Source organism: Acinonyx jubatus, chromosome D3 (genome assembly GCF_027475565.1).
Source record: "Acinonyx jubatus isolate Ajub_Pintada_27869175 chromosome D3, VMU_Ajub_asm_v1.0, whole genome shotgun sequence".
NCBI lineage: Eukaryota > Metazoa > Chordata > Mammalia > Carnivora > Felidae > Acinonyx > Acinonyx jubatus.
Genome location: NC_069392.1, coordinates 5,560,653 through 5,574,378, shown reverse-complemented (window position 1 = coordinate 5,574,378; position 13,726 = coordinate 5,560,653). Strand labels below are relative to the sequence as shown.

Genomic DNA, 13,726 nt, shown 5'->3' with positions numbered 1-13,726 from the left:
AGGGAGGGGGCCTGCGTGGGCAAAGGCACGGCGCCGTGAAAACGCCCCCACCGTGCTCACCAAGTGACACACGGCACCTGGCGGCAGGGCCGGGCCGGCTTCGACACCCACACGCAGGCAGGCGGGTGGCGCCCTGGTGGCAGTGGGGGAGGGGCGGGCAGGGAAGGCCGTGTTCCGCCTGGTGCTGAGCGCAGCGCGGTGGCCGATCGAGGGAGGCACGGCAGTCGGTTCCCGCCGATCCTGCCTAGCGGGAAGTGCCGACAATCCAGGTAGGCGCGGACGCATTCGATCCTCGGAGGATAGGTCCCCAAAAATGTGCCGGGACAGCTTCCCGAGACCCCACACCCAGCGACACCAGAGGCAGCACGGTCTCATCCACTCATTCTACGGACGTGTCACCGGGCGCCTCCGGAGAGCGAACCCAGAGAGGGGCTCTGCCCTCGTGACACCTGCCACCTCTGGGCAGCAGGGAAGGGGGTCCCCGAGGCCGAGGCTGGGGGACAGCTGCGGTCGGGGTCGGGCGTCGGGAGGCGAGACACAATGCAGGTTTCTGGTCCCAGCAGCAACCCCCCCACCCCCCGCCTCCCCGCCGACACTCGGCCCCCTACCCTCCTCATCCAGCCCGTCCGTTTGTCCCTCCTGGGAAACGCAGGTGGGGTTAGTCCGTGCGGGGCGTCTCCACACGGACAGAGGCGTGCGGGAGCTGGCTCGGACCAGCTCGCGAGAACAGACCTCAACTTGCAGGGTTTTTGCAGGTGAGCTGCTGTTACACACAGCCGTTATTAAAAGCTGAAATACGTGACCTTACGGTTAAAGAAATCATAACAAAAACAAAGGTAACAAGTACTCCGAGTGCCTCGCTTCCCAATCATTCAGCTACGTTTGTCTGTCATCTGTGCTCTTGAGGACATTGCCGTCCACCGCAGCCACACAGCGGAAGTGGAGCGGGATACGGCGCTGTGTGTGTCCCTCCTGCTCCCACCTCCCGTGACGTCACGCTGGTAGCTGAGATCGGGGCACGGCAGGAGGGTCTTAACCACAGCCACCGACACGTGCTGCAGATCGGGGCCTCGCCCCCCCAGAAGGCGGGTTGCTAAACACACACCAGCATCCCCTGCAGACACACGTGCCAGCAAAGCCTGAGTTTCACACACGCACCCGTGACATCTCTTCTTGTTCTGCCTGCAGGGGAGGCTTTGGCGGCCAAAGCTCCGTTTTAAGCCGCCGGTCAGAGCCTGTCCCGCCACCGGGAATAAAATCAGCGGTCTGACACAGCAGAAGGCCTCGTGATCTAGCCCCTGCCCACCCCTACCCGCCTCACCCACTTCCCTCGGGGTTGCTCCCCCTTGCCTCCTGGAAGACGCCACATTTATTCCCACCTCAGGGCCTTTGCACTCGCCGTGCCTGCTGCCCGGGAGTCTCCCTCCAACTCTGCCTGGCCGGTTCCTTCTCATCACTCAGGTCTGAGCCCAAATGACACTTCTTCAGCCAGGCCCTCGAGGTCTGCTCCCTAAAAGCTGCCCTCCCCCGTGTCACTTGCCTCCTGACTCTGGCTCACGTTTTGCGGCCCTTCCCACCACCTCACACGATCACGCTAATTCACTGTGCACCATCCGCCTCCCACATGGGCGTGTCAGCTCTGGGGACCTGGTCTGTCTTGTTCGCTGTGGAATCAGCTAGAACGGTGACTGTGTGAAGACACGACGACAAGGTCTCCAACACGGCCACCATCCACCCAGGACGCTCCTCGAGCGGTCAGGCCCACCACGGCCCCCCTGCCGTGGCCCACGCAGGCACCGACCCGCACAAATGCTGCTCTTCTGGTAACTATGTTCTGGCTCTTGGCAGCCCAGCTTGAGACGCCCGGATGTGGGGTGCGTCGGTCCCCAGCCTCTCACCCCCTGGAGTCCAAATGATCCGCGCTCACATCTTCTGGACGGGCTCCTGCCCTCCGTGTCCTTCTATGCCTTTGATGTGGTCTGCCTCGGACGGGGCTGGCAGGGAGCCAGGTCTCCCCTGCCACCACATGACGGCCGGTGAGAAGGCCATGCCTGTGCTCTCCCGAAATGAGCCAGCTTGCTGGCTCCCTGGGGTACGGGCTCTCCTGAGAACGGCGGCTCCTGGAATGTGTCCGGGGACTGTGGGCCTGGAGGGGCCTCCCCAATGGCCTCCCCCATCTCGGGCAGGAATCAGGGACATCTGCTCCCTGGAGCCCTAGATCCGGACACGGTCTGGCCCCCAGCAGGGTGGAAGCATACCTCCCGCGGGCCTGGGCCGTCCAGGAAAGCCAGACAGACCCCCCAGGCCGGAGGCCCATCTGGGCTCCGGGCAGCAGTCTGGCACACTCACGCTTACCCCGTGGCCCGGGAGAAACGCGGCCCAACCTGGAGGCGATGTGGCCATATCTGGCCTGCCACATGTCCCTGCCAGACCTCACTAGAGCGGGGACGGCGGTCAACGATTTCATCAGCCCAAGGCGGGGGGGGGGGGGGGGGAGACATAACCAGGCCCTGGGAACCAGCACGGGCTGAACAGCAGCTGCCCCTCCCCATGTGGACCACACTTGGCTGGGCCTGCCTGGGAACAGCCTTCCGGGTCACACTGTCCTCTGTGAGAGCTGCCCAGGCAAAGGAGCCTCAGGAGTGTCCCAGCAACCCGAACAAGGTCACGTGCTCCCTGACAAGGAGCTGGGAGAGGAGGCTCGGGGGGAGGAAGGTGAGAGATGGGAGACAGAGGGATATGGGTGTGGGGGCAGAGGGGGAGGGAGACAAACACAGAGGGAAACGGACACACAGAGACTCACACGTAGGGAAAAGAATCAGGGAAACAGGACACAGAGGCAGAAAAGGCGGTAAGAGACGGAGATCAACCCAGAAAACACAGGAGCCTGGGCTGAGCACCCGGTCGGAGGTGGAGCTGGACTGAGCCACAGAGAGGAGCCACGAGGGCAAGGATGTGCAGGCCGGGGAGCAGGAGAGGAGGTGGGGCCCCCAGCACATCCCCTCTCAGACGCCCCGGGGACAGGCCAGGAGGCTGGGCCTCAGCGGCCCAGGGGAGCACTCACCCTCGGGGACACGCCCCTCCGTAGCACGGGCCCCCCCATCACCTGGAGGGCCACAGGGGCCCCTGGGTCAGGGCTGCGGCAGGCCGGGCCTCACACTCCCGGCTCCCCGACGCTGGAGCCGACTACTGACCACAGCATTCCTGGACTCTGGTTCTGCAATTAGCTGGCAGAATGTGGCCCCTCCGTCCATGAATCACGAACCATAAACCACCGCACCGTCACCCGCCTTGGCCGGTGACTCAGCTCGCAGAGAGGATGCTGTTTCTTCGGCCCAGCCTACAGCCCGCCCGCCACTCACGGCGAGGTCCCAGGGGCCTGGGGCCAGCACCTGGGGGCTCAGCTCTCACCTGCCAAAGCTCAGGCGCGAGGGGACCAGTGGGGGTGGGCGTGAGGGGCCGCTGGGCCCGCCTCTCCCTCTGTCAGAATATGGAGAAGCTTCTGGAAGGTGGATGGCACCCTCTGTTAAATGCAAACGTGATCCTGATATGCTCCACGTGGCCAGCACACATCCCTTGCCTCCAGGGCCGAGCACCGGGGCCCCCGTGCGCCTCGCCTCTCTCAGGACGACGCACTGACGGGCGACGCTTTCCATCAAAGAGTTGTACGTTCTACTTTTGTAACCATCCAAGCTTTCAAAACACAACCATCAAAACGATGAACAAACAGCTTGGCTCAGGGCGTGTAATGAGGGTGTGACAGGGCGGGGAGTCACCTGGGTGGATGCAGTGACATCTCGCTCTACGCGCTGCGGTTACGCATTTGAGAAGGTCACGGCCGCCGTGAGATGTCGTTTGCAAATAGGAAAAGACGCAGGATTTGTCCGTCGCATGGACCGGCCAGGTCCCCTTCCCCAGAAGGGGCCTGCTGCCCCCGCTCAGCTGTCCATGGCCCGGGGACCAAGACCTGGCCCTGTCAGCCCACCTCAGAACACCCGGGAAAGGCCATTTCAACTCAACTCACCCACGGCGTCCCATCGCCTCTCCCCCAGCCCCTCTCCTCATGGTCAATCTACGCTGCTGGTGAGCCCGTGCCGCGCCTCAGTTTCCCCTTCTGCCACGCTGCTCCCTCCCCACCCCCTCCGGGGGGGCCCTCCCCAGTCAACGTCCCCCCCACCCAGGCTGAAGCTCCGAGTGGCCCCAGACCGGCAGCCAGCGTTGCCGGGTCCGTGGCAGAGACGCAGGCTCCCCGGCCCCGCGGAGGAGACCCTCGGCTGGACGCCAGCTCCGTCTCGGGTTCGTGACTCAGCCCGGGACCCCCGCAGGGGCCCGCTGAGGGGACAGCCTGGCGCGGAGTGAACGTGACTACTGCAGTCAGTTTGGAGCAGAGGGCGGTGTCCACTGCGTTCTGGGGAGAATAACTTCCTGCCGTCAGCGCCGCAGACTCGAGCTCTCGTCCCCAGATGCCGGGATTTGCGCCGGGAACCCATTTCAGTCCCACCGACGCAGGAACGGCAAGGAGGGGGGCTCCGGCAAAGACATCAGGAGCATCCCCCCGTCTCTGGGCCCGGGCTGTGCGCCAGCCAACTCGGGAAAGGCACCGGCCACCAGGCCTGGAGAAGGACCGCCAAGCCCGCTCGCCGACACCCTGAAGCACCGCCTCGCGCCCACCTCACGGCCTTTCATCGGCACCGTCCGCGAGCTGTCAAGACAGCCATGCCCGGCGGACGCCTTCCCTCCAGCTTCCTGAAAGATCACAGTCTGCTATTGCTCTGAAAGCAAAGCTTTTAGCCCCGGCATGCAGTAGGCACTCAATAGATGCCCTTGGACGAACATAATATTGTGCATCTGACACCAGGTGGGGAGGGCCCACCACGGGGCATCTGTTGGGCTGGAAAGCTGAGAGGCCCCTCGTGGCCACCCTTAGCCACCGCGTGGCCCCCAGCCGTGGAAGCCACAGATAGGCGCCACGGCCTCTGCGGTCACTGGTCACCCAGAAGAGGGAGGGGACGCGTGGGGGTCTGGGGGTGCTAAGGCAGACTGCAAAAGGGTAAGAGAGGGAGAGACAGACCAGGGAGAAAACAGCCCTCTAGGTCTCCCAGAGACACTCGCAGTCCAGGGAGCAGAGGAGAGTCGAGAGAGACGGGAAGAGCTTCCAGGAGCAGCTGCCCCACGAGTGGAGAGGGAGACCCAGGCGGGCTCGGTGGGGGGGGAGAGGGGCGGTCCACCTGCTGCCCGGACCCAGCACAGCCTACACGCACAGCCCCCACGGGCGATGCGGTCGGTGAGGCGCGGCTTCCACGGACCCAGCCACACGGCCACAACGTGGCAGATGGGACCCCTCGGGCTCCCGTGGCTGACGGTGCCAGGTCTGACCTCCTCACCTGTAAACCGGGGATCATCGAGTACCCCCCCCCCACCCCCCGTAAGTCCCGGAGTTAAAACACGTCCCGCCCTCCGCACAGACCCCGGCCTCTCCGTCATCAGCCCCGTGCGGTCAGCCGCCGCGCTGGCCCATCACGCCACAAGGCCGGTCGGTGCCTGCGGATTCTGACAGGGCTCCCGTGTCTCGCCAACTCCCCCGGCCTCTCCCTGACAAGGCTGAGACCACCTAAGTCTCCGTCCGAAACTGAAGGGACCCGGCAAGGTGGGGCAGGCCTGACTCGCTCCCCTCAAGAAATAAGTACACCCCCGATGGCTCGGGCCCCATCCGCCTGAGGAAGAAGCCGGGACAGGGGAGGCACCACCTCCTGGCCGCCGTGGCCCCGTCCCAGAGGCGTCTACGTTTCATCTGCTGGAAGGACCTGATGTCTGTCCTCCTGTGGCTGCCCAGGGAGGCGAGGGGGGCCGTCTCCGAGGCGGACAGGAGGGTTGGGAGACAGAAGTGTGGGCAAAGGGAAGGGGCTGCAGGGTGGGACCCGTGGCCCAGGGGCGGGCTGCATGCCGCTCAGACACAAGGATGGGGCGGCAGGGGGTCATCTGGGCGCCTTCTGCTCCCCAGCCCGCGGTTGGTCACCCTGCACGATCAGCCTCCGGCAGCCCCTCTTCCCTCCCGTCCGTTCCCTTCGTCCCACCATCAGCCCACGGAGGCCACCGCCGCCTGCACCCGTCCCACGCAGACGTGCCCTCGCCTACTCCAGGCCGGGCTGCGGGGACCCCGCCTCCCCAGTGGCAGATTTATCGGCAGGATCACGGGTCTTATAAAACCGGGGAGAAACAGGGGGGCCCGGGCCCCACCAGTAACTGCATCTCAGATTAACGAGAGGGGCCGAGGGAACCGCGTCTGCCATTTATGTCACTGTCACAGGGCAAAGAAAAGACTTACGGCCCCAAAGCCAACGCTTGGGTTTGACCCATTTATTCCATATTTATGAACAGGGCCGGTGTGCCTGGCACAGAAGTCCTTCCAGGATCGGCATATAAATCTCTGTCCCCGGGAGGGCCCGGGCCACACTGGCACCCTAGCAGCCCCAGTGACCAGAGGGAGGGGCGAGCCACCAAGACGCGTCCCATCTCCCAGGAGACAGGGGCCTCCTGTCCTGCTTCCTTCCGCCCATTTGCAAGAGGCAGAGCGCAGAGGCATCCTTCCTCCATCCTGGGAGCCCCAGCCCGAGGCATCAGCTTGAGCAGAAGCCAAACCTCACCACAGAAGTGGCGCAGACGCTACGGCTGTTCCAAGACAACACAGACAAAAAGAGGAAACAGACGTTTCTCCTCTGCTGGAAAACACTCCCGGGCTCCCCAGGGCCCCGGGCTTGCCTGGTCTGGCCTGTCCCAAGTCACACAGTCCCTTACGACGCGGCCTGACCATTCTCGAATCCAGAGGTCTGACGCTCGAGGCTGAGGGCAGATTGAGAGCAAATACGATTAAGAGGGTGCTTATCGTGATGGGCACCGAGTGACGTATGAAAGAGCTGAATCGCTGTATCGCACACCTGAAACTAACCCAACGCCGCACACTATCCACTCTGGTGCTACAATTAAAAACTTAATTTCAAAAAAAGAGCAAATGTGAGTTGCCTGGCCTACACAGTGTTTTGTTGTTGTTTTCCAGTTTACTTGTTTGAGAGAGAGAACACGCACAGCATGAACAGGGAAGGGGCGGGGGGGGGGGGGAGAGAGAGAGAGAGAGAGAGAGAGAGAGAGAGAGAGAGAGAGAGAGAGAATCCCAAGCAGGCCCCTCACTGTCAGCACAAAGCCCGACCTGAGGCTCAATCCCACGAACCCTGGGATCATGACCTGAGCCGAAATCAAGAGTCAGGCACTCAACTGACTAAGCCACCCAGGCACCCCTTGGTGTTGTTTCTCATGCACCCTGAGATTTAAAAATCAGGCAATTTCACATAAATCCCGATTTTCAGCTTATCGTCAAAAATCGGCTCTTGGCAATACGAGGCCATCTGGCCAAAGGTCAGCTGGAACGGACACGCGTGAGCTCTGTAAGTCGGCCACGGGCCTCAGCACTCCCTGTCGCCTCTTACGGACGCTGAGGTCAGGTGTGAGCCACCAATCACCATCAGGTTTACGCTCCTGTTTTCCATAGAGAAGAGAAACGTCTCTGCTCACTCAGCAAACATGAGGAGATACAGGGTCCCGTGACCTTTCCCCAATCCTTCATTCATTTAAGACCCTGGAAGGTGCTGCTGGGGCGCCTGGGTGGCTCAGTCGCTTTAGCATCCAGCTTTGGCCCAGGTCACGATCTCATGGTTCGTGAGTTCGAGCCTCGCGTCAGGCTCCAAGCTGACAGTGCAGAACCTGCTTGGGCTTCTCTCTCTCTTCTTCTCTCTGCCCCTCCCCCACTCTCTCGCTCTCAAAATAAATAAACTGTAAAATAAAATAAAATAGACCCGGGAAGGTGCAAAGACTCTGAGGGCGCGGTGCTCACTCATACCCCTGTGCCTTTCACCTGCTGCTCTCTCTGCCCAGGACACCCTCACCTCTGTCCCTGTTCAGCCGAGGGGCCGCTCCTTACCCTCACTTTCGAGGGCCTCTGCTGTATGGGAGCTCACAGGCACAGGGCCAGCACGTGGCGTCAGAACCACGTACGTGCGCTGGTCCCTACAACGGCAAGGAGGTCCCGGTGCCCAGCACGAACACCACAAAGTCAAAGGCATGGCAGCCAGGACCAGAGATGCGGGACACAGGCACCCCCAGCCCTCTAGGGCTTGTCCGGGGATACCCCCTCCCTAAATAACCCTTCCTCGGAGTCAGAACCCTCTCTCCTCTAGGGCCCCCCGCCGCGCCACCAGGAAGGGTTTCATGAGCCCACCCACGGTGCCCCCACCAAGGCAGCGGCACGAGCGAGGGCACGTGCACCTACATCAGGTGCTCAGCAGACACCCCAAAGCAGGACTTACTTGTTTTAATCTTTTTAACGTTTATTTATGAGAACGAGAGAGAGAGAGAGAGAGAGAGAGAGAGAGAGACAGCATGAGTGGCTGAGGGGCGGAGAGAGAGGGAGACACAGAATCCGAAGCAGGCTCCAAGCTCCGAGCCGTCAGCACAGAGCCCGATGCCGGGCTCGAACCCACGAACCGTGAGATCATGACCTGAGCCGAAGTTGGACGCTTAACCGCCTGAGCCGTCCAGGTGCCCCGAAGTAGGACTTATTTTTAAATAAAAAACCTTAATTAATTAATTTTTACATAAACCTACAGGCCTCTATTTTGCCCCAGTCTTCACCACTGTGCCCCTCCTGCCTCAGCACATTCGTGCCCCCTGCCTGGAATTTATGTGAGTTTGAGCCTCTCGGTCTAGAAAATTCCCAACGGCACTTCAGTTTCTCTTTGCAGTGAAACGGCTCCAGGCCAGCAAGCCTTGGTTTTCCGCATCTGTTAGATGGGCAAGCCGGCCGGGCAGCTGTGGCCACACAACACTGAAGGCAAAGTCCGTCCGCGGACCAAACGTCGCCACCCTTCAACGACCCAGCCGGTGAGAACCAAAGCTCGGGCCCGAGTGTGGCGGGGGGGAGGGGGGAGGGGGCACTTAGTCTAACAAACTCGCTCCCCAGATCCCGTGTGGCTTGGCCAACAGGAAAGTGGGTCCGTGCCGCCGAAGCATACTTCCCAGAAGGCAAGAGAGGAGGAGAGGGACGTGGGCTGGGAACCCGTCCGGGGGACCTGACCGCAAAGTGGGGGTGTCGCAGAGGGCACCAGGCCCCCACTGCCGATGGCTGAGCGCGATGACTCACGACCCTGTCCTGGGCGGCCCGGGGAAGGGAAGACACCGCGTCAGGGAGCACCCGCTAGAGAGAGAGCTTCCGGACCCTCTCGTCCCAGCCCCCACTACTCCCGGGTGCCCCAGGCCAGAGGCCCCAGGGAGGCGACGGCTCCGCCTGCTCCCAGCTGCACCCAACGGCCACACCCCCGAAGGCCTCCGCACGCACGTCCGGCCTGGAGCCCTCCTAGGGCAGCGCCAGCCGACCTCCTCCGGGAGCCACGTGCTCCCAGCACCTGCCCTCGGCCGGCTGTCGACGGCCCAGCAGGGAAACAAATCCATGCCGTCCCTCCGTTTCCCACACGATCACCTCGGAGCCCCCTTTCATACGTGTCCTACTGACCCCCACCGTCTTTACCATTATTTGCTGAACACGCCTTCAAACCGACTCCTCGTCTCTCTAACTCAGAGGTATTTTCCGTACCGGACCGGGCGGTACGGATCGTAGGCCTTGCGGTTTCTGTCGTGACTGCTCCCCTCTGCTGCTGCTAACAGGCGAGCTGCCACGGTAACAGGGAAATGGGCGGACGTGGCTGTGTGTCGATAAAACTTTACTCGCAGAGAGAAGTGGTGGGCCGGACTTAGCCTGCAAGCCATAGCTTGCCGAACCGTGCTTTAAGGTAAGTGATCCTTCGGTCTCCTCCCGAGCAGTCACGTCTGACAGACTGGCTGCCTTTTGCTTTCACATACGCAGAACGGTAAACACAAAAGAACTATGATCGGTTTTTAAACGTGCTGTGTGTGAACCAGCCCGAGTCACCCGGAGAACCCCGTCCTTGCTCTAGGGATGTGGCCCTTTTCACCACGGGGATCACGATTCACCAAGCCAGGAGTTCTAGAATTTTCCAGGCTAAGAAAGGGAAGCGGTCTTTCTCCTGGCCCTCCTCTCTGCCGCTGGGGCGGGCCGAACACCCCAGACAGGGTCTCCCAGCCGCCCCCGAGGGGGGCCCGAGCCCGCCGCACCGACGGTCACACGTGCGCCCCCCCCCCGCGCCCCCCGCCAACGACCGCAGGGCACGTGGGGAACCAGCCCCCAGAGCCAACCCCTCCCGCCTCTCACCTGGCTCTTGCCGCGGCGCCGGTAGCTCCTCCTCACCAGGCTCTTGTAGTTCTCGTTCTTCTTGGTCAAGTAGTAATAGAGGACACACTCGGCCACGGTCTGTGGGACACAGAGGGAACACCGCGTACAGCGCGAGCGGTCAGAGCAGGCGGCCAGGAGCCAGAGGCCTGGGTTCAAATCCTGCCTCTTCCACATCCGGCCGCTCACCTCACCTTCTCGGCAGCGTGAACGGGATGCTGAGCGCATGTCTGAGAGCGGCCGCGAGGACAGAGCCCTCAGGACGGCGCCCGGCACACGGTACACACCGTGGGCGTGTTACCCGTCCTGCCGACCGCCGCCGTCGAGGACGGGGACAACAAGGGGTCGCCTGCCTCCCCAGGCCCTCCGACTCCCAGCTGCATAAACTCAAAGTGTGCCCAGGTCGGGCCTGGGTCTCCCATCTCTCAGCCCAGCTCCTTCTTCCCCAACCCCCGGGGCCCCGAGTGCCCTGTGCTGAGCCTCGTGACCCAGCCAGACTGTAAGGTCCCCACGCGACCCTCCGCCTCTTGGGACGTTTATGAGTGTCTCTGCCTTGGTCTTTTCCACACCACTCTGGGTCTGAACCCTGGTGCCACCTGCTGATTAAGCGACTGGCCCGCCCCGAACTCCACCACCTCTTGCCCAAATGGGACCCGTAAGACGACGGGTCCTCAAAGCAAACAGAATCAGCACGGCCGTGCCTGCCACCTGTGACCACAGGCCAGCTCCAGGTGACAGCTGGCTGACGCTGGCAGCCGTGATGGACAGGACGTCAGATGTCGCCGTGGTGCTCAGAGCGGAGCCAAGACTGGGAGCCTCTGGAGGCCGTTCCGTGAGGTGAGGGCCGCTGGGTGCCGAGGCAGGCTGGGCCTCAAGCCCCGGGGCCTCTGCCCCCTCCCAGAATACACGTGGGCAGAGGCTACTGCCCTGGTAAAGCTGGCCCCCCAAACGGGGGCCCGCGCGAGCGTGGAGAAAACCAATGAATCATCAGATGCCAGTATTTGCAAGTCGGGCGACGGGGGTGCCCGACGTGCCCTTGAACGGTTCAGGGGCGCGCCTTCCGCGCCAGACAACAGGGAGCCGGCCCTAAGCAGCAGCTGCCCCCGCAGACGGGCACAGGCTGGCCGGCCCACCGAGCCCCCGGCCGGCCATCGGCCTCGCTCAGAACACGCCTCTCCCCAAAGGCACGGAGCACAGTTGGCAATCCCCGCTTCAGACCCTTCTGGAAGCTCTACTGAAGTCCCGTCCTGAGCTGCCTCTCAACCAAAATACACCCTAAGGTCTACTCTCCAGTGTAGAGACTCTGATTCCCCGGTTCCCAAGCAATTCTGTTCAGTGACCGGCTTCTGAAACCCTCACCTCCATCCCCGAGGAGCCCTGACCTAGAGCCCCCCGGACTGTCCACACCCCCAGCACAGAGCCGTCACGAACTCAGAGGAAGGCTGTTTACAGGGCTTGCTTCCCTGCGCGCGTTTTTCAGGCACAGAGAGATTTCATCTCCCCGCGTTGCCTCGTCTGCCTCCTCCTATGGCTATCAGCTCATTAAGGGCAGACACTGGGAACAACTGTTCAACTTTAAAATAGCTGCGTGGCTCCTGCCCAGACGGCCCTCCCTCGACTGAAAAGCATGAGGCCTCCAGCAGCTGGGCATGTTGTAGGGCTGGGCGTGGGCAGGTGCCCCCGCCTCTGAAGAACCTGATTCAAGGGAGTGCAGCGTAAAACCCCCCGGGGACAGCAGCCCAGAAGTGAGCCTTGCTGGACGCCCTTCCCGCTCCGCCCGACGGCACAGGGTCTCATCCAGACCCCGCCCAGCTTCTCCGGGCTCTGCCCAGCCCAGCGAAGGGTGCAGAGTGGCAGCCGGGAGTGAAGAGGGGCCCTGCCTTGGGCTGGCTTTGGGGGCGAGCTCGGGTTTGAGCAGCAGCTCTACAGAATGTTCGTCCCGGCGGGATGAGGACTTACTGGCCACACGCCTGGCTGGCATCCGGGGTGTCGGAAAGCACAGAGTGGCCCTCGGAGGGCCCAACCCCCTGGAAGAGCGCCACCCTTGCCTATAAAGCCGTAACTGGAGCGCCAGGCACAGCATGGCTTCCAGAACCTGTGCCCAATCCGCAGGGACGCTCGCTGCCACGTCCGAGGCGCTGGCCGGGGAGGCCGGTGTGCACAGCTCTCCCGGGTTTCTGGGCCTGGTGCTCCGCCCCCTGGGCCAGCAGGGGCGGGGCCTGCAGCTGCTTCTCAGAGGAGGGAGCAGGAGGAGTGAGGGGGGAAGGAGGGGAGGAGGGACAGACAGAGCAAGGGGCAAGCTCTGCGGGCAGGGAGGGAGGGCCCTGGGCGCCAGGGCAAGGGGCCGCCCACCGGAGCGGACCCCGGAGAGGCGCGGAGCGGGCAGGGCGGCCGGGCCGGCGTCTGGGCGTGGGGGCAGCGACTCACCTTCCTCTCCAGGAACGATGCGATCAGGCCGAAGTTCTTGGGGTGCTGCATGAACCTGCGGAAGGAGAAGGGCGGGCGTGAGGCCCGGCCGCGGGGGGCTTCCCGGCTGGGCGGGCGCCGAGCACACGGGCGCCTGCCATCTCCGCGGGCCCGGCTGGGCGGGCGACGCCCCACTCGGAGCAATTAAGCCCAGGGGGGTGTGGGAAGGGCGGGCGGGCGAGGGTGAGAGAGGGCGTTCCTTGGAGTGAGTCACTGGTTTTAGCGCCTTTGAAAATATATTTGTTTGTCCTGCTGGAGGCGGCTTCCAGGAAAAATGAGGACACTGCACGCAGCTCTTTGGTGGGGTTCCCCCCCTTGTAAAAAATGCCTTTGTTTCTATCTCCGGCCGGGTCTGGGAAGCTGGGCCTCGCCCGGCCCACGCGGGCCCTCGCAGCCAGGCCACAGGTCAGGCCGAGAACCGCCAGCCTCCCCGGGAGAGCGGGGAGCTGGGGCTCTGCGTGCCCGCGGGGAGGCGGCAAGAAAGGGCTCACGCCGGAGGGGGTGCGGGGTGCTGGCACCCCACCAACGGGCTTCCCGCGAAGCTGGCAGAGTTACTGGGAAAGACTCGGCAAGGCTGAAACGTCAGGGCCACGGGAGCAGGCGGGCAGCGGGGGCAGAGATGTGGGTCATGGCCGCGGGGGCCCCAGGGATGCTGGGTGGGGTCCCTGGCCCCGGCCCAGCCTCGGCCTGCCGGTCCCCACGATGCGCCACTAGCCGCGCAGCCTCCTGCGGGGAGAGAAGGAGCCACTGGCGAGGCGGGGGCCCCAGGTCCCACAAGGGAGCCCGGGCCAGCGCCTGGTGCTCTCCCGCCCGGCCCTCCAGATGGCTGGGCGGGAGGCCAGCGGGCCCCTCCCCTGCTCCCCAACCAGACACCGGAGAATCCGGAACGGCCTCTTCTCTCTTCCAGGAGGAAGCCAAGAGTCAGAGTGGCAGGCTTCCCCGCCTGGGATCCTGCCTCGGGCAGCT

The 13,726-nt window shown here is 63.4% G+C and overlaps 1 protein-coding gene across 27 annotated transcripts in view; it reads right to left on the bottom strand.

Annotated features, from left to right (window-relative positions):
* Positions 1–13,726, bottom strand: part of NCOR2 (nuclear receptor corepressor 2) — a 212,196-nt gene that overhangs the window by 73,768 nt on the left and 124,702 nt on the right. For 24 of the 27 annotated variants that reach the window (XM_053206160.1, XM_053206157.1, XM_053206153.1 and 21 more), the window contains 2 exons: positions 12,722–12,776; positions 10,278–10,375 (listed from right to left, as the gene is read on the bottom strand). In XM_053206160.1, the coding sequence (XP_053062135.1) occupies positions 10,278–10,375; positions 12,722–12,776 (153 nt within the window). Of the gene's footprint in view, positions 1–3,064; positions 3,203–10,276; positions 10,376–12,721; positions 12,777–13,726 lie in introns of those variants that run through there. The other 3 variants (XM_053206158.1, XM_027044349.2, XM_053206175.1) reach the window with 2 other exon arrangements.